This window comes from Aspergillus japonicus (assembly GCF_003184785.1).
Source record: "Aspergillus japonicus CBS 114.51 unplaced genomic scaffold BO86scaffold_12, whole genome shotgun sequence".
NCBI classification, from domain to species: Eukaryota; Fungi; Ascomycota; class Eurotiomycetes; order Eurotiales; family Aspergillaceae; genus Aspergillus; species Aspergillus japonicus.
In genome coordinates, this window is record NW_020291649.1 from 419,727 (window position 1) to 446,925 (window position 27,199).

General features: G+C 54.2%; 10 protein-coding genes across 10 annotated transcripts; 5 read left to right on the forward strand and 5 right to left on the reverse strand.

Annotated features, from left to right (window-relative positions):
* Window positions 1–1,611: 1,611 nt before the first annotated feature.
* On the forward strand, window positions 1,612–4,996 carry BO86DRAFT_408353 (plasma-membrane proton-e). The gene is made up of 3 exons (XM_025674342.1): window positions 1,612–2,049; window positions 2,120–2,343; window positions 2,415–4,996. Exons 1-3 carry the CDS (start codon window positions 1,656–1,658, stop codon window positions 4,764–4,766), a joined length of 2,970 nt encoding a protein of 989 aa, XP_025529698.1. The 5' UTR covers window positions 1,612–1,655; the 3' UTR covers window positions 4,767–4,996.
* A 1,493-nt stretch (window positions 4,997–6,489) lies between these two features.
* Window positions 6,490–8,118, reverse strand: BO86DRAFT_408354 (SNG1 family protein; the record flags this gene model as incomplete). The annotated part of the gene is made up of 2 exons (XM_025674343.1): window positions 6,572–8,118; window positions 6,490–6,507 (listed from the first exon to the last, which is right to left on the reverse strand). The coding sequence occupies exons 1-2, from the start codon at window positions 8,021–8,023 to the stop codon at window positions 6,490–6,492; spliced, it is 1,470 nt and encodes a 489-aa protein (XP_025529699.1). The 5' UTR covers window positions 8,024–8,118.
* A 689-nt stretch (window positions 8,119–8,807) lies between these two features.
* BO86DRAFT_387649 (GTPase-activating protein RNA1) lies at window positions 8,808–10,798 on the reverse strand. The gene has a single exon (XM_025671644.1). The coding sequence runs from the start codon at window positions 10,553–10,555 to the stop codon at window positions 9,299–9,301; it is 1,257 nt and encodes a 418-aa protein (XP_025529700.1). The 5' UTR covers window positions 10,556–10,798; the 3' UTR covers window positions 8,808–9,298.
* A 209-nt stretch (window positions 10,799–11,007) lies between these two features.
* Window positions 11,008–11,942, forward strand: BO86DRAFT_387650 (copper metallochaperone COX17). Its single transcript, XM_025671645.1, has 3 exons — window positions 11,008–11,162; window positions 11,288–11,346; window positions 11,462–11,942. Exons 1-3 carry the CDS (start codon window positions 11,135–11,137, stop codon window positions 11,600–11,602), a joined length of 228 nt encoding a protein of 75 aa, XP_025529701.1. The 5' UTR covers window positions 11,008–11,134; the 3' UTR covers window positions 11,603–11,942.
* A 40-nt stretch (window positions 11,943–11,982) lies between these two features.
* Window positions 11,983–14,306, reverse strand: BO86DRAFT_334911 (dolichyl-P-Glc:Man(9)GlcNAc(2)-PP-dolichol alpha-1,3-glucosyltransferase ALG6). Its single transcript, XM_025668866.1, has 3 exons — window positions 13,818–14,306; window positions 13,601–13,763; window positions 11,983–13,548 (listed from the first exon to the last, which is right to left on the reverse strand). Exons 1-3 carry the CDS (start codon window positions 14,047–14,049, stop codon window positions 12,180–12,182), a joined length of 1,764 nt encoding a protein of 587 aa, XP_025529702.1. The 5' UTR covers window positions 14,050–14,306; the 3' UTR covers window positions 11,983–12,179.
* Window positions 14,307–15,107: 801 nt separating this feature from the next.
* Window positions 15,108–17,089, forward strand: BO86DRAFT_358343 (putative nucleolin protein Nsr1). The gene is made up of 3 exons (XM_025669737.1): window positions 15,108–15,871; window positions 15,925–16,211; window positions 16,267–17,089. Exons 1-3 carry the CDS (start codon window positions 15,221–15,223, stop codon window positions 16,907–16,909), a joined length of 1,581 nt encoding a protein of 526 aa, XP_025529703.1. The 5' UTR covers window positions 15,108–15,220; the 3' UTR covers window positions 16,910–17,089.
* A 904-nt stretch (window positions 17,090–17,993) lies between these two features.
* Window positions 17,994–20,110, forward strand: BO86DRAFT_35106 (uncharacterized protein). The gene is made up of 2 exons (XM_025669411.1): window positions 17,994–18,413; window positions 18,560–20,110. The coding sequence occupies exons 1-2, from the start codon at window positions 18,257–18,259 to the stop codon at window positions 19,804–19,806; spliced, it is 1,404 nt and encodes a 467-aa protein (XP_025529704.1). The 5' UTR covers window positions 17,994–18,256; the 3' UTR covers window positions 19,807–20,110.
* A 1-nt stretch (window position 20,111) lies between these two features.
* BO86DRAFT_35117 (cytochrome P450) lies at window positions 20,112–22,494 on the reverse strand. The gene is made up of 5 exons (XM_025669418.1): window positions 22,257–22,494; window positions 22,057–22,207; window positions 21,550–22,001; window positions 21,243–21,486; window positions 20,112–21,108 (listed from the first exon to the last, which is right to left on the reverse strand). The coding sequence occupies exons 1-5, from the start codon at window positions 22,302–22,304 to the stop codon at window positions 20,345–20,347; spliced, it is 1,659 nt and encodes a 552-aa protein (XP_025529705.1). The 5' UTR covers window positions 22,305–22,494; the 3' UTR covers window positions 20,112–20,344.
* Window positions 22,495–23,268: 774 nt separating this feature from the next.
* Window positions 23,269–24,783, forward strand: BO86DRAFT_417467 (alpha/beta-hydrolase; the record flags this gene model as incomplete). The annotated part of the gene is made up of 4 exons (XM_025675029.1): window positions 23,269–23,457; window positions 23,516–23,654; window positions 23,710–23,818; window positions 23,886–24,783. The coding sequence occupies 4 exons, from the start codon at window positions 23,269–23,271 to the stop codon at window positions 24,781–24,783; spliced, it is 1,335 nt and encodes a 444-aa protein (XP_025529706.1).
* A 245-nt stretch (window positions 24,784–25,028) lies between these two features.
* Window positions 25,029–27,135, reverse strand: BO86DRAFT_387656 (chaperonin-containing T-complex subunit CCT4). The gene is made up of 7 exons (XM_025671646.1): window positions 26,995–27,135; window positions 26,888–26,939; window positions 26,813–26,835; window positions 26,730–26,759; window positions 26,649–26,678; window positions 26,023–26,595; window positions 25,029–25,965 (listed from the first exon to the last, which is right to left on the reverse strand). The coding sequence occupies exons 1-7, from the start codon at window positions 27,040–27,042 to the stop codon at window positions 25,111–25,113; spliced, it is 1,611 nt and encodes a 536-aa protein (XP_025529707.1). The 5' UTR covers window positions 27,043–27,135; the 3' UTR covers window positions 25,029–25,110.
* Between the last annotated feature and the right edge of the window lie 64 nt (window positions 27,136–27,199).

The window sequence follows — 27,199 nt, forward strand, 5'->3', positions numbered from 1 at the left end:
GTGTGCGGTTTCCCCTCTAGTCCTTTACTGGTGACGGACTGAGGAGGACTAGAGAGAGACGAGACGAGACGAGAGAGAAAATCGCGCATAGTAAAAAGCGAGAAACATACGCAGAGACAGTACTCCGTAGTAGAGATGGGAACAGCGAAGACAAGACAAGCCAACAAGAAAGAGAGGGAAAATTAACGAGGGCCACACTACGGACGGAGTGCTACTACAGCTACTACCACTATGTACTGTACAGAACGAACAACAACCCGCACGCGGCAAGAAGGGCTGGCTGCCGCTGCTTGTGGTTCCTGTCGGTACAACCCGTACCGTACGGAATTTCCTTTTTCTTGTTGTGTGCTGAGTGTGCAGTGTGCGTTGTTCTGTCCACGCACCCCAGCCCAATGGGAAGCACATCCTACTACTACGCCCGCGTCTGTACTGTACCTGCGAGGCCGACCTTGGCCCGCAGAGCCGTTCGATACGACAGTATTATTACCATCTGCATACCAAATGACCCCAGCCAAATGTATGGGAAGCGCGGGATAATGAGACGTTCGGGTGGTATTGGGACGGTAAACCCGAGATGAGTTTACTTCTCACCCACTGGACATCCCCTCGGACTTCACGTAAGCTGGGATGAAGCGATAGGAACAGTGGGAGGGTGGAGGCAAACTCGGCACAGGTCTGCCGGTCACGGGGAGAGAGAGAGAGAGACAGACACACACAGAGAGACAGAGTGCGTGCGTGAGAGATAATAGACGACGGGCGTAAAAGGTCAGAGTTTTTGTTTCTATCGCCCAGGACTAGACTCGAAGGGGCAAACTTGATTCCCCACTGGTACAGGCAAATGGTACTGGGGAAGGAAGTGCAGAAGAAGAAGAAGGCTAGAGAGGGTAATGGAAGAGACGGGCACTACTGGTACTGGTACTGAGTACTGGGTATTGGTACTGACTGACTGGGTAGGCTAAGTTTTCGACAAAATGACCTCGGTCGGCATTCAACTTCCTACCGATGCGTGCCGTTAAGCGTGGACAGTGAGTGAGTGTGAGGCGAAATTGGAGAGAGATTGACCCAGTTGGGAAAAACCTTACCTTACCAGGGACAGCGAACTTTCGATCAGCTCAGTCTTAGTGGCTGCTGTTCCCGGCCAAGGACTAGAACCAAGAAGGCTAAATTCAAAAGGGTAAAGAAAAATTAAAATGAAAGGCGAAGAGAGGGAAAGAAAAAATAAAATAACAAAAAAAAAATAAAATTACTTAGTACAAAAACGGAACCGGGAAAATAATCGACAAAATTTGGAAAAATCTAGGAAGGCAAAGGCAAAGGCAAAAAAAAGAAAAAAAAAAAAAAAAAAAAAAAAAAAGAAAAAAAAAAAAAAAAAAAAAAAAAAAAAAAAAAAAAAAAAAAAAAAAAAAGTGGGCTTACGCACAGGGAAGGTCGCCCGCCCGTTGGAGCTTAGAGAACAAGACGTGTTTGTCCTGGTCCCGTGCAATCGCAAGCCCACCCTCCCCCAGAATATTAAAGAGTACATTCTCCCTCCCTTCCATCCCCCTCTCTTCTCTTTCTTCTCTATAGGATCATCCGACTCTTGCCATCCCTGTCATTCCTCGTTTGCATCTGCTCATATCGTTGGGTCCCTAGGCTGTGTGAGCCGAGAAGCAACAATGGCGGAGCGGAGAATCTCCTATGCTCCCGACGTGGAGAATGGTGACCATTCTCGCAACAACGAAGGTGGTGAAGGTCTTGAGGAATATGCTGCTTTGAACCGTTACATCTCGACTGCCCAGGGCAAGCGCCGTGGTTCGACTTCCAGCGCTGGTGCCCTCAGCACCGGCAAGAAGGAGAAGAAGGGTTTCTCTCTCTTCAAGAAGAAGACCGATGGTGCTGAAGATGGCTTCGTCTGCCCCGATGACTGGCTTGAGACCGACATGCGCGCCGGTCTGCGCTCCAGCGACATCGATGTCCGTCGCAAGAGAACTGGTTGGAACGAGTTGACCACCGAGAAGACCAACTTCTTCGTCCAGTTCATTGGTTACTTCCGTGGTCCTATTCTTTATGGTGAGTCGCTCATCGATTCCGTTCGCCGACGTCTCAAATGGCCTCAAACTAACCCGCGCCTGCGTCATAGTTATGGAACTTGCTGTCCTGCTCGCTGCCGGTCTTCGTGACTGGATCGATCTTGGTGTCATTATTGGTATTCTTATGCTTAACGCTGTTGTCGGTTGGTACCAGGAGAAGCAGGCCGCCGATGTCGTCGCTTCGCTCAAGGGTGATATTGCTATGAAGGCTGTTGTTATCCGTGATGGACAAGAGCAGGAAATCCTTGCCCGTGAACTGGTTGCTGGTGATATTGTACGGTTCCCCCCCCTCTCCAGTCTCCGCTTATCTTGCGAGCTGCAAACTAATCTGATTCAAATCTTTAGGTCGTCGTTGAGGAGGGTACCATCGTCCCTGCTGATATCCGTCTTATCTGCGACTACTCCAAGCCCGAGAACTTCGAGACCTACAAGGAGTACCTCGCCACCGTTGGCGATGACACTCTCAAGGAGAAGGAGGATGAGGACGACGAGGATGGTGGCATCGAGGCTCGTGCCGGTGTCTCCCTCATCGCCGTTGACCAGTCCGCCATCACTGGTGAGTCTCTGGCTGTCGACAAGTACATGGCCGACACTTGCTACTACACCACTGGTTGCAAGCGCGGAAAGGCCTACGCCATCGTCACCGCTACCGCCAAGCAGTCTTTCGTCGGTAAGACTGCCGCTCTCGTCCAGGGTGCTCAGGACCAGGGTCACTTCAAGGCTGTCATGGACAACATCGGTACCTCCCTCCTGGTTCTCGTCATGTTCTGGATTCTCGCTGCCTGGATCGGTGGTTTCTACCGTCACCTCAAGATCGCTACTCCCGAGAACTCCGACAACAACCTTCTCCACTACACCCTGATTCTCCTGATCATCGGTGTTCCCGTCGGTCTCCCCGTCGTCACCACCACTACCCTCGCTGTCGGTGCTGCCTACCTGGCCGAGCAGAAGGCTATCGTCCAGAAGCTCACTGCCATCGAGTCCCTTGCCGGTGTCGACATCCTTTGCTCTGACAAGACTGGTACCCTTACCGCCAACCAGCTTTCCATCCGCGAGCCCTACGTCAACGAGGGTGTTGATGTTAACTGGATGATGGCTGTCGCTGCTATCGCCTCCAACCACAACATCAAGAACCTGGACCCCATTGACAAGGTCACCATCCTGACCCTCCGCCGTTACCCCAAGGCCCGTGAGATTCTCGCCCGCAACTGGGTTACCGAGAAGTACACTCCCTTCGACCCCGTCTCCAAGCGCATTACCACCATCTGTACCTGCGACGGTGTCCGCTACGTCTGCGCCAAGGGTGCTCCCAAGGCCATCCTCGCCATGTCTCAGTGCTCCGAGGATGAGGCTGACAAGTTCCGTGAGAAGGCTGCTGAGTTCGCTCGCCGTGGTTTCCGTTCCCTTGGTGTTGCCGTCCAGAAGGAGGGTGAGCCCTGGCAATTGCTCGGCATGTACCCCATGTTCGATCCCCCTCGTGAGGATACTGCCCACACCATTGCTGAGGCCCAGCACCTTGGTCTGTCCGTTAAGATGTTGACTGGTGATGCTCTTGCCATCGCCAAGGAAACCTGCAAGATGCTTGCCCTGAGCACCAAGGTCTACGATTCCGAGAAGCTGATCCACGGTGGTCTTGCTGGCTCTGCTCAGCACGATCTCGTTGAGAAGGCTGATGGTTTCGCTGAGGTCTTCCCCGAGCACAAGTACCAGGTCGTCGAGATGCTCCAGCAGCGTGGTCACTTGACTGCCATGACTGGTGACGGTGTTAACGATGCTCCTTCCCTCAAGAAGGCTGACTGTGGTATCGCCGTCGAGGGTTCCACCGAGGCTGCCCAGGCTGCTGCCGATATCGTTTTCCTTGCCCCCGGTCTCAGCACCATCGTCGATGCTATTAAGCTTGCCCGTCAGATCTTCCAGCGTATGAAGGCTTACATCCAGTACCGTATCGCTCTCTGTCTCCACCTTGAGATCTACCTTGTTACCTCCATGATCATCATCGAGGAGACTATTCGTGCCGATCTTATTGTCTTCATTGCCCTGTTCGCTGATTTGGCCACCATCGCCGTCGCCTACGATAACGCTCACTTTGAGCAGCGCCCCGTCGAGTGGCAGTTGCCCAAGATCTGGGTTATCTCCGTTGTTCTCGGTATCTTGCTCGCCGCCGCCACCTGGATCATCCGTGCCTCCCTCTTCCTTGACAACGGTGGTATTATCCAGAACTTCGGTTCTCCCCAGGAGATTCTCTTCCTCGAGGTTGCCCTCACCGAGAACTGGCTTATCTTCGTCACTCGTGGTGGTAAGACCTGGCCCTCGTGGCAGCTGGTTGGTGCCATCTTCGTTGTTGATGTGCTCGCCACCCTCTTCTGTGTCTTCGGCTGGCTCTCCGGCGATTTCGAGCAGACCCACCCCCACGACAGCGCCGACTTCTCCGTCAACGGCGACGTCGACATTGTTACCGTCGTTGTCATCTGGGCCTACTCCATTGGTGTTACCGTCATCATTGCCGTTGTCTACTACCTCCTTACCATTGTCCCCTGGTTGGACAACCTTGGCCGCAAGAACCGCTCCCGCGCCGACACCCAGATCGAGAACCTGCTTGGCCACCTGTCCAAGCTCGCCATCGAGCACGAGCAGGACTCGCACGGCAAGTCCCGCTTTGTCCTGGGCGCTCGCGCCGAGGTTGAGGAGGAGGATTAAACGCTTGATTGCGCTCCATAATACCATCCCCGCTGGCTCACACTTGCTACGCATACATGCATGAGCTGGAACCCTACTCCTCCGGCTTGCTCATTTTACCCGTATTATAGACTTTTTTTTTTTCTTATTACCTGTTGTCTCTTTTACTAGAGCCAATTTCTCTTCTATTTTACATGTATGTATGTCATTAATAGTGGTAAATTTAGTCAATCAAGGGTCACCTATTCAATACTTTTTTTTTTTTTCACTTTTCAATTTTCCAGTACGTAGACCTTCTACAATTCCTCCTTCTCCGCACAACAACCTTCGAAGAAAAAACTTTTTCCAACCTAATTGCCGATCGTCTCAACCGAGCCAAGAGCTCTCTCTCCCTTCGTTTGCCCACTTCTCCCCGGCCGTTAACTCGGAGCTTGACCGGTTGCGCTTAATTGTTTGTTCCAGCCCAGAAGCCTCCACTCGGCCCGGTGAAGCAATTCCAACCAGGGGCGAATTCCAATGTTTCTGTGGCCAAGCTGCTTCAGGAGTTCAGTGCGGGTTGCGGTTACTCGGGTCCAGGGTTTCAGGCTTGCAGCAAGTCTGTCTTTCCTCTTCCTTCCTTGCCTTTCACTTGGTGTGTGTGTTTCGTTCCCGCCTCATGCGCCTGCTCACCTTCTCGGCCAACTGCGATAGAGTATAGAACGACTTAGGCCAGTCGAGTGCGGTGTGATAGGGATAGGCCATCTGTTTAGGTTTCGGCGTATGGATGGATGCGTTTGGGGAAAATGGGAACCAAAAATTTCGGGGATGAGCTGTGTGTGAGTGGGTGAACTTTCTGCATTGCGAAACATGCAGACCTTCAGGATTCAACGCCATCTCGAAACGTGGGCCCTGCACAGTCAATGTGATCTCTCCTTCGAAATTCTGGTTGCGCGGGTGATGTGCATGGTGAGTTGCAGAGGGTACGGACTACTGTCTCTTGACTGATTTGTTTTGGTCTTGTGGTTGGGGAGGTCTCCTGCAATCTGGAGTTGGACACTTGAGCTTTGCGGTTTGCGTGGTAGTTCTCAATGGCTGTGGTTTTTAGTTTGTCGTTTGTCGTTTGCAGCTTATAGCTTATAGCTTCTATCGAGCAAGAAAAGTCTTGGAGGAGGGAGGAAGGCGAGGGGGTGGTCTATGGCTCTTTGTACAGTACGGAGTTCTGTTCTCTACAGATAATCAGATCCAGTCAAGTGGGAGTGCTGTTCTGGGGAGAGATGGGTTATAACTCCGCTTGGATTGCGTGCCATGCCATGCGGAGTACGATATCATGTACTGTACGCCAATTGATGTCTCTCTTCTGTGCATTTGCTCTGTCTGGCTTTGGGCGGTCAGTCATGCTCCTTTGTTTGATTGTCTATTCGACATAACGGTATAACAGATTTATGATTGACAGACGATCTATGCAACTACTGCTACTGATGATGATGACTGCAGATCCTCCGTTTGCCTCTGTGCAGAGCGCCGATGATAGTCGGTGATGGGTTGAGGAGGGATACGGCCTTAAGAGCAGTGGGCACCATGATGACTCTGGCTATAGAAGATAAAACTGACCAGAATCCTTTGGCCAGGATCTTTCGTGATTAAGAATTTGCTTCCTCCGTTGGTTCCCTCAGAAGGCCCGACAGCTACGTGTGTCTTCCGATCCAGCTAACCTCGCTAGATAGGCCTTTTACTATGTGCAACTAGTCCGGCAAGCTCGAGACCATTAGAGGATGTTATGAACCTAACGCACATCAATCCATGTCTGAAAACACCTAGACCGTCTACCTCCCCGCATCCCCACTCACCAACGGAGTGGGATACCGCGGCCCATACGCCGCACTCTCCAACCGCTCCATCTCAATCGTATCCCGTCTCTCCGTCTCTCGCCCGGGCAGAATCCCCTGCGTACTCGACCCGGTCCGCACAGACTCCGCCTTTCCATCCGCCATACGATCCTCGAGACCCTTCTCATGACCAACTGCAGCAGCAGCAGCAGCAGCAGCAGCAGCAACAGCAACCCGACACCTCCGATGCGTCGCGACAACAGCCGACCCAGCGCCCACGACCCACCACGAGAACAAGACGGGCAAGGCGGTGCGCAGCTGATTCTCGCACCCGTCGCTCCAGATCTGCACGAGCACCTGGTACAGCTCATGCGCAGGGAGGGCGTACGCCCACCGGAAGAAGCCCGGTTGCATCTCGAAGGGACTGACGGTGCTGGCGACGTTGAGGATGGCCCAGGTCAGGATGCAGAAGGGCATGAACTGCATGGGCACGTAGGTGGTCAGCACGTCGACGATCTGGAAGTGGATGTGCATGTACAGCCAGACGGCCATCCAGCAGAGCACGAACTGGCCGCCCGAGACGGCCCACGACTCGCGGAACGCCCAGATGTAGCCGACCATGCCCAGCGCCCCGACGCAGGTGTAGCACCCCGAGATGCTCAGCCGCAGCAGCCCGTTGGCCCGCGGCGGCAGCCGCGTGAACAGCCGGAACTGCGCCGACAGCCCGTTCAGCGCCATCATGAAGAAGAACTGCTGGATGATCGGCATGACGATCGAGACCGTGTTGTAGAGCACCCGCCCGCCTTGCGCGGTGGCTTTGATGTTGTGTTCGGTCGCGGTGATGGGGTCCAGGAATGCGGTCAGTGCGGTTGAGGTTGTTGATGACGCGGTGGAGGAAGACGGGGCGCGGAGGAGGGTTTGGAGGACGTTGGACGCGTTGCGCGCGTAGTAGGTCGACCGCGTCGCTTCGATGAGCGTGAGGAGGTTGGAGTAGACGGCGCTCTGTGCGAAAGCTGGGTAGCGGGCCCCGTTCCAGATGTAGGTCAGCGCGGTGGATGCGCTGGCGTTGCTGTCTGCGGCCCCGGACAGCGAGGCTGCCAGCCGCGCGCTGGCCCCCGGGTTGACGTAGATGGCTCCCCAGTAGTCCCCGTGGCAGACGGCGTTGCGCACATCCCGACCCGAGGCAAAGTCCTCAGTGGATGCCTGGTGCAGCGTGGGGAAGGTCGCGCCCTGCAGGGCTCCGTATGCGTCGAGGACGGATTGGCCGATGACGTCCCCGTCGAAATCGACGTACAGGAGCTTCAATTGATGGATCCGTTCGCTATCCCGATACTGCGTCCCGTACAGATAGGACATATTGCCGAGGAAAAGAAGCTGTAGAAGCAGAAAGCTCATCCCCACTGCTCCGAGGAAGCTCCTCCAGTGCTGTTTCCAGTCATCCTGGTGAGAGGACCGCGCCGGCGGAGAGCTCATGTTCGTTCGTGTCTTCAGGTCGCAGGTTGTCCGCCCTTCAGCACAAATGCTCCTTGCTAGAATCAAAGTACAGAGACTCCTAGCCCTGAGTGATCATGGCCGCTATTTATTTCTATTCCAGCCAAGCTCGTTAGGGGGCGACATTGATAAAGATTCAGGGCTATAGTTCGGTTCCGGCAGGCGGAGCGGGCGCGAGATCCGATGACTAAGCGGAACGACCGGTGCAGAGACCGAGCAAGCAGCCAAAGAGCCTCAACCTTAACCTTTTTATAGATGCAGATCAGCTGGTGATTGGAAGGGAAGTCCCAGGGAGCGGGCATCCTGTATCCTGGTCTAGCACTGTTTAGTGAGCTAGACTCCGGACATGGATCGTGGACCCCTATTCTAAGGAGTGGTGCGCGAGCGCTGAGACTCTTCATTGAACGCAGAGTGGTGGCAGAATGACTCGACGCTGGGTCTTACCGCTTTCTGCTTGGAGTGCTTTAAAATGGGCTTTCAAAGGAGATCCGATCAACGTTTACTGATCTTTCAACACGCAAACTGTAAATCACTTGGCGGTGGCAGTAGTACCGCTTTGAGCGGCAGAAGCTTAAGCTGAGACCTCGAAACGCCGGGTCAATTTCCTCAAGGTACAGCCTCGGAGAAGTCAAATGGAGCACTCACAAATCGGAGGGCCGAGGGCGCCGATACGCCGATACGCCGACATCAGAGGAACAATAAGACAGAAACAGGTCGATGAAGGAACGTTAAGCCACATCTATGCCGGCGCTGTGGACAAAAATAATCGCATCGGATAATCTTCTTATTCATCAAGATCTTATATACATCATAAGGGCAATAACGCATGGGATCTTTTAGCTGGTGCTAAAACTCTTGTCTAGGTCTAATGCTCTCCAACGGGTATAAGCTGTGTGATGGCAACATCATAGCAAGAAAAGGTTGGGGCAATATGCTATCCAAGATGTGCGTCAGGTGATCTGTGGCAGGCCTCACGGTTGAGGATGGCTCGGGCAACCTCCAACAGGCGTGTCGACTAGATGGGTAGGTCGAGGATAAGATCCTCCATGCTAAGTTCCTGCTGGATATGACGAGGCGATGCTGATTTGCACCGTGCCATAGTCGGGACGGCCATGCGTCGGGTTCCCGGCACCGGAAAGGTCACTGCCGATTCACTGACTGGTATGGGTAGGATATGCGACAAAAATGGAGGATGTGTGTAAAGTGTGTCAGTGGGGGGCGAGAAGGGTAGGTGGAAGGCTGAACAACTGTCGGACTTTAGAGACCAGTCTTGCCCAGAAGACTGGCCAGCTGGTCGACATCCTTGTCTTCCTTTTGGGCGACCTTCTCGTTCTCAGCGAGGTCGGTGTCCCTGAGAAGCTTCTCGGCCTTCTCTTCTTCCTCTTCTTCCTCCTCCTCCTCCTCCTCTTCCTCTTCGCTCTCCTCCTCTTCAAGCTCGTCCAGCTCGTCAACACCCCACATGTCCTCAGGGTCCTCATCGGAGCCGTGCTCTTCCTTGCGAGCCTCGAGAATCTCGCGCAGCTCAGTCACGTTGTCATCATCCTCCATGAAGATGTTACCGTTCAGCTCGATACGGCGGAGGGCGGGAAGACCAGACTTGGTCGCAAAGAGAAGCTGCTTAACACCCTCGGCCGTGATTTCGTTGTACTGAAGACGCAGCGTCTGCACCTTTTCGTTCTTACCCTCAGCCAGGGCCTGGGCGACCTTGACACCACCACGGCCCGAAAGCAAGCAGTCGCTCACACCCAGCTCGCGAAGAGAGGCCCAGTTACCGAGGACACCGGCCAGAGCAGTCGAGCCCATAACGGTGAAAGTGTTATCCTGGAGATCGACGACCTCCAGAGCCTTACAGTAGCTAAGGCCCTCCTTCAGCAGCAACGAGATACCCTCCTGGCGGATACCGTTCTGGGTCATCTTCACGGAGCGCATGCCGGCGGCGTGCACCTCGTAGGCACGTGCCCAGGCAGCCATACTGCCGTTCTCCAGGCGGTTCCGACCGCAGACAATGCTCTCCAGGAGAGGCACCTCCTTGCCAGCCTTGCGGGCCTCCTCCTTGCGCTCAGCGAGTTCGGTGAGGGCCTTGGCGATGTTGGAACCGGCCTCGGGGCCCATACCGTTGTTGTTCAGGATCAGGTGGCGGAGGGGTACGTGGCGGGCGAGGAAGTCGATGAGGGGCTTCTGAGTGTTGGCACCGAAGGCATTGTCGGACAGGTTGACGGTGTGGAGAGTAGAGATCTCGAGAAGGGCGTTCAGGAGGAAGGTCAGAGCGTCGGGGATCTCGCTCAGCAGACGTGAGGTGAAAATGTCGGCCAGCTCGGCGACTTCGAGGCTCTTTTGAGTAGACAGCACGGCGGCGAGGCGCTCGCAGGCGGGGACGCCCAGAGTGTTTCCTCCAAAGCGGATCTCAGTGTAGTCGGTGCTCTCCAACAAGGGCTTGATATGGGTCTCAATGTCCTCAGCGGTGTCCAGCTTGAGGCCTTTGCCCTCGAGCGAAAAGACCTTAGGAGGGGCCATGGCGGGGTAAATCAAATTTCAGGGGGAGGGGTTTGGAAAAAAGGTCAACAGTCAAGAAAGTACAGATGGAAAGGATCGTCAGAAAGACAGACGTAAGGATGGACAAGATCACTGTCCAAGCCAGCAAGTGAGAAAGTTTAAAACAAAAAAGGGGAGGAATGAATGTGATGGAAGTGTATTTGTGTGTGGTGTGTGGTGAGGGAAGATAATGAATTGAAGGGAAAGAAGGGGAAAGAACAAAAGAATGCAGAATGCAGTGAGCGCAGTGTGATGATGCGCCCGCCCGCCCGCCACCTTTTCCCCCCTGCTTCCCTGACAACCGGCTCTTTGCCCGCAAATTTTCCCCGATCGCCGCTATGGCAGGGCATACCGACCAACAGCGCCATTCCGAGCCCATCGCATCATCTTCAACTGTCGCATTAATCAGCAGTTCTCGGCCTGTTTAAGTGACTAGGTATTCCTCCTCCTCGTTGCCAATTGTCTCACCACCCACTCACTGTTCGCTCCATTGCATTCTTTCCTTTTCTCAATTCAGTCGCTCATTCTGCGCCTTTATACCAAGAACCTTCATTCTTCACAATGTCCTGGTTGTTCGGTTCCTCCAAGCGTAAGTCAATTCCCGCGATTATCCGCAACCCTTCTATCTTCACAAATCTTTCCCTTGCCCACAGTTCCTCACCCCATCCACACTACACAATCAAGAACTAACCAAAACCCTTTGCGCAAATCCAGCCGAGAGCGCGCCCGCCGCAGCTCCCACCGAATCCGGCGCCCCCGCCGAGAAGCCCAAGGTCAGTCGCACCCTTCGTTCTGCCCCGATCGAAACAAACCGACTGCACCACCGCACGTTCTACCGATACAAGCCACGCATCCCACCAAAATCTCCTTGTCTAACCATGCCAACAGCCCTGCTGCGTCTGCAAGACCGAAAAGACCGCCCGCGACGACTGCATGCTCTTCTCCAAGACCGACGACCCCACCCAGGAATGCAAGTCGATGATTGACCAGTACAAGGCCTGCATGGCCGGGTATGGATTCAAGGTCTAGAACGTTTTCCCCCCGGGGGGGCTGTTGTGCGGGGAGTGGCATGTTTCTGGGGGCTGGGCGGGGAGATTTTCCGGGCGCGTATGTGAGATCCTCCTCGACTCGGTGGTGGTTGTATAACACGTGAAGGGAATTGTTTTTGGGTACAGTATTGGTACATAGAAGGAGAAAGAGCGCTTGCCAACATTTTCCTGGAGTTTTGGGGTCTGGGAGGCTTTGTTTTCTCCGAGGGGTTTCGCTTTGCTATGGTCGTGTGTATATTAGATAGATCTTTTTTTCTCTGCTCGAATGTTCTTCTCGTGGGCGGTTGTTTTTAGTATCATCTCCCCTTATGCAGTGCAGTATATGTCTTGCGATGGTATTGGTGATTGTGGTCTGTGAAGGTTGTAGTGTCTGCATTGGCAGAGTATCAAGTAAAATCAAATCATTGCTCTTTTGTTTGGTGTACATACATCTGGCATGGACTGTGTTTCGTGTCACAGAGCCATGCACATGGCAAGCCCACGGAAATGAAATGGGGTATCACTATAGAATGACAAAAGGTATATGGAAGGCACCGCCTCTATGGGTCGACCTTAGATCACTGGTTCTTCTGAGTCTCCTCCGCAACCTTCTGGTCAATCTTCCGGCACTGCTGGATCAACTTCCACACACACCATAGATAGGCCAGTCCAAACCCACCGGCTCCGATGAGCACGTTCAGGACCACCCACAGGTCGGGTTTGTCCGAGGGAGGAGGCACGAAAGCTTCCACGACATGCCATGCGATCATGGCAAGGTAGAAGCAGATGTGCACGAGTTTGGTGAGCACATGAGGTTCCGCATTGTCCTCGGACGAATCCCGGCTACGATAGGCCTCGAGCGAGGTTGGCGGCAGGCCCATCAAATAGGCCCAGAGCAAGGTAATGACGAAATACGGCACCCGGAGCTCGTCGCGCTTGAGCAGAGGGTACATGGTCCACGTTCCGAGGATGTTGGCCCATCCCACCCACGCCCGCGTCTCCTTGCTGAGACCCCCGTCGCCAGCCAGGAGCAGTGTCATCGGGAGCAAGGGAAGCAGGACGCTCTTCTCGTGCACCTGGAAAGAGAACAAGAAGAAGCCCCAGGCCACACTTGAGAGTGCGGGGAGCAGAAGGGATGCGCGCGGATGGCGGAAGATCAGGATGCAGGGGATCAAGATCGAACCCAAGGTGGCGCCGAGGGACATGCGCTGAAGGAGACTGGCTTCGAACCGATGGAGCTTGTAGAACGTGTGGATAGCGCACCAAGCATTGGCGACCTTGTCTTCGAACAGACCACGGGCAAACGGGAACACACGATGGATGATCTGCGTCAATTGGAAAGCGACTGCGTAGAGCACGGAATGCTTGTCGAGATCGATCGGCAGCTGCTGTAGAAGAGGAGGCTGCGGAGCCGAGGCCAGGATCTCTCGTGCCTCTTCACCGATCGCGCCGATCACCAATGGGCCGAAGAGAACCGCAAATGCCACGAGGGTGACAAGCGCAATGCAAAGAAGGCGGAGGATTCGGATTTTCGGGAAAATGCACACGCCCAAGAGGAAGGCGAACAAGACGGGGGCATAGTACAGCGCCATCTGCTTAAAGCCGAGGGCGCCCACAAAGAAGATGCAAGCCCAGAGCATCCGTCCCGCCAGGATGGCATCCAAGCTCGCAACGACGAGCCCCAGCATCACCGTGTTGTACTGGAAATGACCATGGTCGATGAGAATGGTCGCGGGTTGAAGTAGGATTGCGACAAGCGCAATCGAAGCAGACCAGACAGGCACATTTTGCATCCGAGTGTAGCGGCGCAAGAAGTTGACCACAGCCGGGATGAAGACAAGATACTCGGAAGCCACTACCGTACCGCGCATGAACACCTTCAGCAGGGGATCTTCAAGTCCGCGAGACTTGTCAAGAGCGAACCAGCTCGGGTCAATGGCAGTTCCACTACCTGGAGTCAGTCATAGAGAAAGGTGATCTTGAACCTCCAGCCACTTACATTTTCCCCAGCAGCCAGCTGTGATATGCTGTTAGAGGAGGATAGTCCAGTCCCCAGTATTGTAGATCATACAGGTACCACTTTGCCATGGGCAGATGAGTGGTAATCTCCATCCAGTGTCGCTGCGCCTCGAAGTCACCGTGCATCGGGGGTACCTGGAAGCCTTGTCGTCATTAGTCTTCGGGAACATTGTGTTCAAGACGCCCATGCAACGTACCAGAATACCCCCATAGACTAACTGCCCAACGGAATAGGCCGACAGCCATCAGAACAAGAGGCAGAACAAGCCATTGAGAAACACCTGCCCGAGCGGACCACAGGAATGAAACCAGAGGAAATGCGGGAGACGACTTGCCGCCTGACTCGGCAATGAGAGAATTGTTGGAGCCCGTGTATGACGAGGGGAACTTTCTCTTCTTCCGCGGGCGATAAGAGGATGGAGGAGCCATTGCCGCGATAATAGACGAAAATGAGTCTAGTATACCATTGACTCAATGTGATCCGTGTCTGTGTTAATTGCGATGATGGTGCACGCAAAGAGGGAAGAGCAAGGTCAGGAGTAAGTAGAACTGTAGTGGTACGTGGTACAGACGGGAGTGGACCAGACCAGCTCCGGGGAATGACACTCTGTTGCTTCAACGAGGGCGGTGGGCGGATCTAGGAATGACCTCCGTACTTATCGGTAGCTAGCTACCTTGGTAATTCTACAGAAGACAGTAGGGGTGGCTTAATTTTCTTTAATTCAAATTATCGGAAGCTATCAAGTTCCATGAAGATGTGCAGACTGATTGACCTCTTTTCAGAAAATTGCAAGGGATCACCAAGTATCTTGTGTTTCACGGCTTCACGGCTTCACGGCTTCACCCAAATACTCGAGGGGCGAGGCCACCAGGCACCTGGCACCGGAGCCAGGCGCACTTAGTCAGCGATGCATGCGGTGTGGCTGGTGGGTCCGAGTACCTCGACTAAGACCAGGAGTGCAGGCGGTAGCCCCTGTGGATTTTTTCTGCCCGTCTCCAGTTTTGCGACTAGTCGAATTTTTTTTTCCCCCGGCCGCCTTATCGGAGCTCCCAGCAGTAGAAATTTTCTTCTTTTTCTTCTCCCCCTTCTGTCTTCATCCTCTCACTTCTCTTCATCCCTTTTATCCCTCATCTTCATTCCTCTTTTGAGATTCAAACCATCGTTTGACTCTCTTCCAACTTATTTCTTAACTGACTCAGCTGTATCTTACTAGGTACACCGTAACAGACATTCTGTGGGCTTTTTACCTTGAGGGCTGTGGGTTGTAACATACTACGTTCTATTCTGTGGGATCTGTTGGATACTTCCGTGGGTTTCATATCATAGACAGTAGCGTTTCTCCTGTCTTACTCGTGTGGGCTTGAACACTGTCAGTTGTGGGTTACCTGTGGGTATTTGCGAAAGCAATCAGTGGGCTATTCTTATCTCAAATCGGGTGATTTGTGGGACTCAAGAAAATTTTCGCCGCACAAGAAGTTTCTTTGTGATCAATTTTATCTGGTATGTCTCCACCCCGGCTCTCATATATCGACCCATCCGCCATCCGCCATCCTTACCTTCTTCCACTAACCAACCGTTCTTCCTATCCCCAGATTCAAGATGTCTAAGACCAAGTCCGTTTCCAAGAAGGGTGAGAAGCCCGTTGACAAGGCCTTGAGCAAGGTCAAGGATGCCGGTGTGAGCAAGGCTGCTCAGTCCCCCAAGTCCAAGAGCAGGCAGATTGCCAAGGCTGTTGTGACCAAGGAGAAGAAGTCTTCCAAGAAGAAGAAGGAGCCTACTCCCTCTGAGTCTTCCGAGTCCGAGTCCGACAGCGATGAGGAGATGGAGTCCGACTCTAGCTCCAGCAGCGAGAGTGAGGATGAGAAGCCCGCTAAGAAGGATAACAAGAAGAAGGTCGAGTCCGAGTCCGACTCTGACTCCGATAGCGATGAGGACATGAAGGATGCCTCCAGCAGCGAGAGCGAGAGCGAGAGCGAGGATGAGAAGCCTGCCAAGAAGGAGACCAAGAAGGTTGCCAAGAAGGAGGAGTCCAGCGACTCCGAGTCCTCCGAGTCTGAGGATTCTGACTCTGAGTCCGAGAAGGAGGCCCCCAAGAAGGCCGAGAAGAAGGTCGAGTCCGAGTCTGACTCTGATTCCGACTCTTCCTCTTCTGAGGATGAGGCCCCCAAGAAGGCCGCCAAGGAGTCCAGCGACAGCGACAGCGACTCTGACTCCGAGTCTGAGGACGAGAAGAAGGCTGAGAAGGTTCGCGTCACCCCCCAATCGATCCTGACAAACATCTCATGCTAACTTGAACTACCTAGGAATCTTCCGACTCTGATTCTTCCGACTCTGACTCCTCCGACTCTGAGTCTGAGGAGAGCGACGAGGCTCCCAAGGAGTCCAAGAAGCGCAAGGCTGAGGACGAGAGCGCCGCTACCCCCAAGAAGACCAAGGTTGAGCAGCCCGCTGAGGGTGCTTCCGCCAACCTTTTCGTCGGCAACCTGTCCTGGAACGTCGATGAGGAGTGGCTCCAGCGCGAGTTCGAGGGCTTCGGTGAGCTCTCTGGCTGCCGCATCATGACTGAGCGTGAGACTGGCCGCTCTCGCGGGTAAGCATTCTATTCCTCCTTTGGTATCTGAGTCTTTGCTAATCCTGTATCCTAGTTTCGGCTACGTTGAGTTCACCAACGCTGCTGATGCTGCTAAGGCTTTCGAGGCCAAGAAGGGCGCCGAGATCGATGGCCGTACCATCAACCTCGACTATGCCACTGGCCGTCCCGCCAACAACCAGGGTGCTCCCCGCGACCGTGCTGAGAACCGTGCCCGTAACTTCGGCGACCAGGCCAGCCCTGAGAGCGACACCCTGTTCATCGGTAACCTTCCCTTCAGCGCCAACGAGGACTCCGTTGGTGAGCTCTTCGGCGCTCAGGGTACCATTCTCGGCATCCGTCTGCCCACTGACCCCGAGTCTGGCCGCCCCAAGGGCTTCGGCTATGTTCAGTACTCTTCCGTTGACGAGGCTCGCGCTGCCTACAACGAGCTCAACGGTGCCGAGCTTGAGGGCCGTGCCGTCCGTCTGGACTTCAGCACTCCCCGTCAGAACAACAATGGCGGTGGCCGTGGTGGCGGTCGTGGCGGTTTCGGTGGCCGCGGCGGCGGTGGTGGCTTCGGTGGCCGTGGCGGCGGTGGCCGTGGTGGTGGTCGCGGTGGCCGTGGCGGCTTCGGCGGTCGCGGTGGTGGTGCCGGTGGCTTCAACAAGGGCAAGGGCTCTATCCCCGAGTACAAGGGAACTAAGGTTACCTTCTAAGTGCATGCGTAGGTGTATCTTTGTCAAGCCTTGACCGGTATTGTCTGGGTGTTTTTTTTTTTCTTTTGCTTTTCACGGAGGATGTTTTAAAAGTTCTTGTTGCATTTCCTTACGTTTTCAGGATAACCCCCTCGGTAACATAGTTTGTGATATCTAGGATAGAACAATTTAATGAATGGCCATGACCAAAATGAAACCTCGTTGCTCAATATTTCAAGCTGTTGTTGCTGTTGTTGTTGTTGTTGTTTGCTACGAAGTTTACTATGTTGTGTTGTACCGTGGTTGCGGATGAGGGAGGTCTTTGTCTGATAGAGAGCTGGTAGGCGGGGAGGGAACCCCTCCGAGGTCGGCTTTGTTTCCGTCGCGCGACCTACGGAATATCACCACCACTCGGTTGTTGCCAACTCTTCTGGCTGGCTGGGCTGCATCGTGGATCAGGCAGATCTGCTGCAATGATGAGCCTATCAAAGTGGGCCAGTCACGGTGCGCGGTCGGATGATCAATCACAGCATGCGGCCTCGTGTTCCCCTCCATTCTCCATTCTCCATACGCCAGTCCGGCAGTACTCTTTCTCTACCGAGTATGTCCATCCAGCCAGTGCTGATGCTGACTGTTTGCAACAGTTGAGTTGTTTGACTGTTTGGCTGTTTTCCTCCCCCCCCCCCCCACCTTTCTCTTTACTCTCCTACTCACCTACTCTCCTTTCCCTTCCCATGCTTGTTTGCAAGTCCTCTCTTCCTTGCTCCTCATTCACAGACTTGTGCAAGTCGTGTGTTTCTTTTCTCTATGCTTCATCTCTGTGTCTCATCTCCTCGTTCTGATCCCTTGTCTTTTTGATTCCTTGCAACTTTGTGTCACGGGTGATCGTTGGAGTGTCTAGTCCCACATTTGATAAGATCAACTCTATATCGACTACTCCACCACCCACTCCATCACTCCATCCTTCCATTCAATCCATTTAATCCATCCATCCATTACTTACTCATACATTAACCCCGCGCTTTGGGACTGACCGCTCCCTCTCAGCGCTGTCCATCACTGGTCGGTCCGCCTGCCGTCCCCGTGGCCTGAGGATCACCCGTGGATCTCGCTTCCAGTCATCCCATCATCCCTCTCCTCTTTCTCCTCATCCCTTTTGTTAAATCACCATCTCCTTATTCTTCTTCTCGACTTCTCGCTCTTTCTTTCTCTTTCTTTTCCCTTTTCTTATTCCCCCCATATTCCCTTTCTTCCCCCTCTTTCTTCTTCCTCCATATAGCCTCATTCAACTTGCCTCAGGCAGCCGATCCGGACCTTGTCTGTTTCCTCGCTACTGCCTCTCCATTTCTCCCTAGTACACCTTTCATCATGCAACCAAATCACTATGACTTGCTGGGTCAGGTGCAACACGAAGACCCTCGATTAACCGGTCGACTGACGCGAGACCCTCATCAGTCGTCGCGCGATCATCTACTTCCTCATCAGTCACGTTCTCCCGCTGCCCGCGACCCCACGAGATCAGAAGGTACGTCATCGCCTCACAGCCTCCCCAGATATCTACTCTGCCCCTGCATGCTCGGCAAAGACCATGCTATCCCTATGTTCAAACTCATTTCGCGCCATTTAGATGTATATTCGATATTATCATGTACTCACTTCGTTACTATATAGATTCCTGGATCGAGGTCTCGTCCCAGCCGTCATCCTCATCCCTCTCCTCCGCAGGCACCAACGACGATATCATTACTACCGGTCTTCGTGTCCAGCAGCAAGATCCCGGTCGGTATCATCGCAGTCGACGACGACGGCTACAACAACTTGCAGCCATCACCACAGCTCAGGTAGATTACGCATCCCGCGAACACAGTAGCAGTCAAGATGAATATGAGGAAAGCGAGAGTGAATCCGATCAAGTACTCAGCAGCTCCGAAGATATGACTCGCCCACCCGAGAGACCGCACCCATTTCTGGTACCCACAGGCCCATCCCCGCTGCCATCCGATGTCCCCACAGATGAGGATGAGGATGATGACGATAATTCAACCGCGCTAGGCATGCGCATCAGCTCATCCCCATTTGTGCCTCAACCGAATGTCTTCTCTCATCCGCCAGCGTCCCAGGACCCCTCATGGACAAGACCTATGGAAAGGCGGCACGCCTCGGAACCCAGTGAGGTGTCGAATTCCAGCCGACGGACAGCCATCAGGGCGCGGCGGAATTCGCAAGCCAGCATTCGCTCAGTTCGCAGGTCATCCTACCAGCACAGTCCATACAACATGATCTCTCCATCCCACCACGCCGATCACGATGCTGCTCTCCGAGCCAGTCTTTCAACGTTACTTTCCTGCGCTGCAGCAGCTCGAGGCCTCCCTAAGTCAGATACGCAGCCAGTCCAGCCAGGTCCCTCGCGAGCGCCGGCGCCGTCATCTTTCCGCTTGGTGTCAGAATCCGTCGCGATGGGGGATATTTGCGAGGAAGAAACGGCAGGAGCGAATCCCACCGCAGCAGCGGCCCGGTCCCCTCGCCCAGGACTATCCCCTCCACCATACTCTCCTCGGAGCGTTCCGCAAGCACCCCCGCGAGCCAAAAGACGGTCAAGTCCATCCAAGGAGCGAAGTCATTCAGCCAAGAAGACTCGGCGAGGTAGCACAGTGGAAACCGTTTCCACAGCTAGCCCGACGGTCATGACCTGGGTGATCAGCGCCGGAGTTGTCGTGCTGTTCTCCGCCATCAGTTTCTCGGCGGGCTACGTATTGGGCCGCGAGGTTGGCAGACTAGAAGCTACCACCGGGCTTGGAGCAATGGGCGATGGATCAGGAGGTAGAGTAGCCACCGGCTGCGGCCAAGAAGCAGTCCGGGGCAGCCTAAAACGACTCCGATGGGGAACAGGAGCCTCCGCCTCAGGCATCATTGCATAATCTACACGTGCATATTGGAAAATCTGGATATATGCTTTACGACGACGATGGGCTATGGTAATATTTGGTTAATGGACGGTGGAATGCACACATTCATTTTCTCTGTCCTCCTTGGGTCTGGTATTCATCTCATCACGGTCTATCTGTTGAAATGTACGGGTACGAGAGAAAAAGTTGCCCAAAGTTGAAATTCAGGTGTGGATGTTGCGATGACTTGAGGAGTTTTGGGTGTTATCGGATATTTTCTACTGTTTATACCCTTGGATAATAGCATGACTTATTAAATGAATGGATTATTGAATAAAGATCAAAGAGGGACGAAAAGATGATAGATGGAAGAATACAGATAGCCCAGACATCCAGCCATTCATAAGAGTATAAAGAAAGATCAAACCCATATCCAGCCACGCTCGACGACTAGACAACCAGCAAGACAATTCAGGAAACGGGAGGACACAGAACTCCGAATCGATCCACCGAACACCCAAGCAGCCTCAAACCAAACTCATGATACACTCTACTCAACGTACCAACTCGGTCAAAAGAGATCCTCCCGCCTCCGAAACTGCGCCACCGGCCCTTCCACCGCCGCCACCACCCACCCCATCATCTCATACTCGGCGGAATCCGTCTTGCCTTTGCCGGGCGGAGGAGTGGACGTCGAAGTCGAAGCCGACGCCGCTAACCGGACATCATACCGCCAGAGCAGCCGCGCGACGGCGAGATGGAGCTCCGTGTAGGCCAGGCGCCAGCCCACGCAGGAGCGGGCCCCGTAGCTGAAGGGACAGAAGGCCGGATAGGCCTGGGTGTGTTTGGTGGTGGTTGCGGCGGATGTTCCCTGCTGGTGGTGGTGGTGGTGGTGGTGGTGTTGTTGTTGCTGCTCCGCAGTATCGTACCCTGAACCCCTCGGGGAGCTGTTGCTGCTGCTGCTGCTGTGAGACGGATCCAACCACCGCTCCGGCCGGAACTCATCCGGCCGGTCGAAGTAGGCCGCGTTGCGGTGGAGGGTGTAGATCGGGGCGCCGACGACGGTGCCGGCGGGGATGAAGTCCCCCTCGAGGTAGATGCCGCCGGGGAGGACGGCGCGCGGGGGCGCGTTGGGCACGGAGGGCGCGAGCCGCATCGCTTCGTTGACGCAGGCATGCAGGTACGGGCAGGTGGTCGGGGAGGCGGCGTCGAAGCGGATGCTGGCCTCGGTGGCGAAGGTCGTCCGGATTTCGGTGTTTAGGTGTGCTAGGCTGCGTGGGTGGTGGAGGAGGTAGTGCATTGTTGCGCTGAGGGCGTTGGCGGTTGTGTCGGAGCCTTTTCTTGGTGAGTGAGTTTGATATCTAGGGTTATGGGGTCTTTTGGGAAGGGGCGCATGAGGGAGATTGAGGAGGGGGGGGTTAGGGCTTTGGGAGGGGGGAGGTATGTGGGTGTTGCTGGACTGTACATACCTGCTATCAACAGAAGCATGGATTCAACCCAGAGGTCTTTCTGGGTGAAGTTCCGTCCGGTTTTGGGGTCCGTGGCGTTCATCATCGTGCTGAAGATGTCCTTCTCGGCGTTCTGGTTGCCCAGTTTGGCGCGGGCTTCGCCGCGTTGGCGGATCCAGCTGCCCGCACGGAGGATATCTTTGTACTGGGAGGCGAGGAGGAAGTGGTCGAGCTTGAGTTGGATGAATCGGGGCTGGATGAGGCTCTTTTTTTTGGTGTTTCGTTAGTTTTGCTTCTTCGTGGCTTGTTTGTGGTTGCTGGCACTCACCATCATGCCCCGTTGGCTGACTTTGCGGAATACTGAGGGAAACCAGCGCATGTCTTCCACCTGCAACAGGTTGAGATCCTCCCCGTAGCAGAGGTCGGCGATGATATCGAAGGTCATCCAGGTGCACGCCTGCGCGACATCCTTGGGCGGACCCCATCCCCGTGAGGCATCTGAATCCGAACCGAGCAGCGAAACAAAGTCCGTGACATTGTCAAGGATGCGCTCCTCCATCTGCTTCAAGTTCTGCTCCGAAAATACCTGAGCCATGATCCGTCGCTTGAAGCCGTGCAACCCCTTGTCTATGGCAACTAAGCTGTTCGGGCAGCGACGACTGAGGCCCAGCGCAGCATATCCGTCTGTCTTGCGAACGTTGGCCCGGACACCATAGATTTCGGTCATCGCCGTGGCCGAGTTGAAGCTGAGGGTTGAAGGCCCATAGCGGACGACCTTCCCTGTGAGGGAGTTAGCCTTCGCTTTCAGCCAGACACGTAAGGCAAATAGTCTCACCATATTTTGCATGCCATTGCTGTACCTGTTTGTGTAGATCGCCTCGCCAGGCATAATACAGCACATACCAGTCTGTCAAGATAGCGAGTCGGGGACCGGGGTATCTAGAGAGAGGATGGAGGAAGAGCCGATATAGTGCCAAAGCACAACCCTGAGCTGGTTAGTTTGTTGAACTGCGGCGGGAGTAAAGAGGGACACACGTAGACAAGACACGTCACAGTCGCAGCTGCGAATAGATGCAAGCTCATTCTGAATCTGTCTCTCTTGATTCTCTAGCTGATGAATATCCTAGTTTGTTCAATCCTGGGGTTGACGGCGGTGCGGACAAACTAATATTCTGCAAATGCAGTACTCCATGAAAAGGGGATGATTTATCCCCTTGATTTGACATGATGACGGTGCAGGACAGGATGCAGTCGACATGGCGTTTGGTGACCCGTGTGTGTGGGTTCGGCCAGATATATCGAGTCAGTGTGGCAGTCCCTTCTCTTCATCGCCGCAATGATCTGCGTGGGAGGGAGGTTCGAGATTCACCGAAGAGTCCCACGCACAAGATCAGGTTCTTTCTTTGGTGATAAGGAAAATACACCTCTCATTTGTTGAAGGTCGGATGGAAATGACCCTTCGTCATGCGCTGTGGAGTCGATGGATCAACCACGGCCATAGTCCGTGACCGGGGAGCAGGCGTCTTCTTTGCGTCATATCTCTCAACCACAATCCAACAACTATTGTCAATGCGTTATAGAAATAGCTTATATTCAATACCATCCTGCATTTACCGCTTCTGACATGGAAAAGAATTCCATGCCATGTGTTGCCAGCTTGTCAGTGCTGCATGATGGATGTAGTGTATCAAATCAAGTGCGGTGGAGACTGACTCGATCGCCAAGATGATCGACGGGGAAAGATCTCTGGATGAGTTCGCAATGAGATCAATTGGATCCACGAGATGATCGGCACCACGCAATTACTGCTTCAGGCAGTTGTTTGCTCCTGATGTGTGGTTTTTGTGAAATCATTTCCTACCCTCTCAATGTTGACAACCGCCACGGTGGACCGGTCATGAGCCGTGTCTTAGGCTATGACACGCAATGCGCCTGCACTTCCCACAACAAGAGTCTGTAGGAAGCAAGACTCCCAGGTTGATAGAGTCTCGCTACAAGCGCACAATAGTGAAATTCTCCCGGTGACTTACCATTCCAGCATCTCAAGATGGTGTTCCCTTATACCGTGACGGAACATGTTATCGATAGCCAATACATACGAGAGTACCCCAGGGCCACGACCACGCAGGATGCTCCTCTGAAGCTTTGCGTGAAAAAGTATACGCCCATCGATAACCCCCGCCCCGAACCGGGCGATGTCACTATCATCGCTGCACATGGCACGGCATTCGCAAAGGTAGGTGAAAGAGCCATAGCCAGCCAGTCTTAGCCGCCTCGCGCTCATTACCGTTCAGGAACTATACGAGCCGCTCTGGGAAGATCTCCACGCCAGAAGCAAGAAAGAGGGATTCCGAATTCGCGCCATCTGGATCGCTGATAGCGCCAACCAGGGTGCTAGCGGTATCCTCAATGAGAATCACTTGGGCAATGACCGTAAGCACCAGCTCACCACGTCCCTTTTTGGGAGATCCAAGACTCACAACAACAGCTTCATGGCTTGATCACAGCCGTGATCTTCTCTTGATGATCAACCAATTTCGCGACCAGATGCCCCGACCCATCATGGGCCTCGGGCACAGCGTAGGTGCAGCTCAAATGTCGGTTACCTTCACCCTTTCGTCGTGGACCAGTGTGCAAGTGAAATAAGTCACTGACTGTACGCAGGATCTTTCTATCACTGATCCACCCCCGACTGTTCTCATCCCTCATGCTCGTCGAGCCATATTTCGTCGAGCGCACGCTCCAGGGGAGCGGCCCTCTTCTCCTGCGCCTGACCATCAACAAGCGTGATGTCTGGCCGTCCCGGGCCGTCGCCGTCGAAAAGTCACGCAAGGCCCTTCGATTCTGGGACCCACGGGTGTTGGATCGCTGGGCTCGGTTCGCATACCGTGAGCTCCCGTCAGCCGTATACACACAGGAAGATGCGACACAATCACCATCATCGTCGTCAGATACGGGGCCGGCCGTGACACTGGCAACGACCAAGTACCAAGAGGCGCTGATGTACACGCGTGCTAACCCTCATCGATACAGAGAGCTGGGCTTGCCCGATGAGCTGAATCAGAAGCATTCGCACGAAGAGTCCAGCCCGCCGCACGATCCGCTGCTCTTCCCCGACGTGTTGGGGGCGCTGGTGCCGGAGCAGAACTCCTACCGGCCGGAGCCGGTCCTGGCGGGGAGGTTGGTGCCACACCTACGGCCATCGGTGCTTCTCTTGAGTGGAGCTGAGAGTCCGCTGTGCAAGCTGGGGATCCATGAGCGGATTGCTAAGAAGGTGGGCACTGGGTTCGGAGGGAGTGGTGGTATGGAGTATGGTCGAGTGAGGCATCACCTAGTTCCGAAGGCTGCCCATACTCTGCCTCTAGAGAAAGTGACCGCCACGGCAGATGCGCTTGAGCCGTGGATTCAGCAGGAGGTACGGCGGTGGAAGGAGGATGAGCAGCGCATCGCGCAGGGGTGGGAAGAATTACCTGCGAGGGAGAAGTCCAAGTATTCCGACGAGTGGAAGGAGATCATCGGGTCGGCGGCCAACCGAATCATCGAGAGACGATCCAAGTTGTGAGCACTAGCCGTGTCACATGCCAACACCACCGTGTATATTGTACCTAGCTATCTGATCAAGCTCAAGATGGTCAATGCGGGATGATTCCTTGGATTCTTGGTAGTAATTGTTTTGTAGCCAACTGAGTTACCTGCGGGTGAACTGGCTTGGTGGATCGCTGGATCATGTGGCCGCATTTCAGCTACGCCGACATACATAACATGACATCGTCGGTTACGGAGCATGCAATTGAATTTATGAACATCGTAGATTTTTGGTTGGATTACTCGTCATAATACACCGCTTTGCACCTATATTATTTCCATTTCTACTAGCGCCTGTCTTCGTTTACCGCGACAAGGCAATATCATCAATACGCATGATCATCTTCACCGTCTCAGCAGCCAGCTCAATTGCGCTGGTGCTTACCAAGAGGGGCTGAAGAATGTTCTCCTCGGTGATATCGTCCTTGACACCGCCGCTGCGAATGCTGACTCCGGCATTGTGCTGGCCTTGAGCGTGGCGATGACGCAGGTCGGTGACCACCTTGATCGAGTTCAGACCAGCGTTCTCGGCCAGGGTGGTGGGGATAACCTCCATGGCGTCGGCGAAAGCCTTCCAGCAAATAGCCTCGGTGCCAGTGAGCTCACGAGCACGCATGGCCAATGAGTGGGCCACTTCGATCTCAGGGGCACCACCACCGGCAATGAGAGCACGCTTCTTCACCAGACAGCGAATGACACAGAGGGCATCGTGCAGAGAGCGCTCCGCCTCATCCAGGATGAGGTTGTTGGCGCCACGAGCCACGATGGACACGGTCTGGTTGGCGGCGGTAGCAGGGGCCTTGATGCCAGTGATCTTCACGTACCGAGCACCAGACTGCTGAACCTCCTCAACAAGATCGGCAGTACCGAGCTTGTCCTCAGTGAAAGAGTCAACATTGGCAACGGGCTTGCAACCCAAAGTCTTGCACAAGAACTCAACCTCATCACGCTCAATATCCTTGATGGCCAAAATTTTGAGGCGGGAAAGGAAGTGAAGGGAAAGGTCGTTGACGGCGTCACGGAGGATCGACTTCTGGATCAAAAGAACATTGCACTTCGTCTTCTGGATCTTCTTCACCATGTTGAGAAGGTATTGACGCTCTTCCTTGAGGATCTTGTCCATCTGGCGGTAGTCGTTCACGACAATCTGGTTCTCCATCTGCAAGATAGCTGTCAGCACTCCCCATTAGAGCAGGAGGTGTAAGAGGTCACGTACGTCAGGCTTGGGGGGACTGAGCTGGAACTGAATAAGACCTATCCGGGCCTTCTCAATTCTGGTGGGACCACCGCTGCTCTTGATGACTTGCTGGTTCAGGACCAGACCGTCAACCATCTCACTGTCCTCAATTGTTCCGCCAACCTTCTTCACTATGCGAATGTTCCGGAGATCGACGTTCTCTGCCGTCTTGGGGTCGACGACCTTCAGAACGGAATCGACGGCCATGGGGCCGAGGAGGCCGGAGTGCTGAGACACAATCTTGGAGGAGAGAGAGGTGGAAGCCGCCTGGAGGAGAGTGGAGCGGTCTGTGAGGTTGATGGGCCGGGACATATTGTGGAGGATCTCGACGGCGGCGGCGGCGGCTCTTTGGAAGGACTCCGAGATGACGGTGGGATGGATGCCCTTAGCCAGCAGGCGCTCCGCAGCACCGAGCAAGCTTCCTGCAATGACGACAACCGATGTAGTTCCATCACCGGCTTCGACATCCTGAGCGGCACTGAGGTCGACCAGCATTCTGGCGGCGGGGTGCATGACGCTCATGTCCCTCAACATTGTGTTTCCGTCGTTGGTCTAAGGAGGGGTTAGTGGGGGTGATCTGAGAGTATTCGGGGTACTCTTCGTACGATAATGGTGTTTCCCTTGGGCGTTTGGATCTGAATCTACATTAGCTTTTCGTCTTTGTGAATTAATTCCATCCTTCTTACCATCTTGTCCATACCCCTGGGACCCAGAGACTGCATATCGTGTTAGCCCCTCATCTGTCAAATTCCGGTCAAGACAAGCGTACAGTTCTGATGGCATCGGAGACAGCTATTCTTCCGTCAGCAATTGCGTACAAGGAGTGCCGACCAGCGATGCGTACCTCTAGCAGCCAGGATGTTGGCTGTGCGAACGGCCATAGGCTTCTCTTTGTCCTGTTCGGCGATTAGAGAACGGTCCACAGGTATTTCTCTCCGCCAAAAGACGCACCTTGAAAGTCGTGTTGCCAGGGACACCCTGGGAGGCTGTCGTCGCCATGATGAAGATAACTACGATATAGACACCGTAGAGAAAAGAGATAGGGTCAAGTAAGAGGAGGGTGGAGCGAGGCGAGGGAGATCCAGAACCTGGAGGCGGCACTGGGAAATTCTGCGGTGTTGCGTTTTGGGCGGTGTTGCTGCTGGGCTTGGCGGCC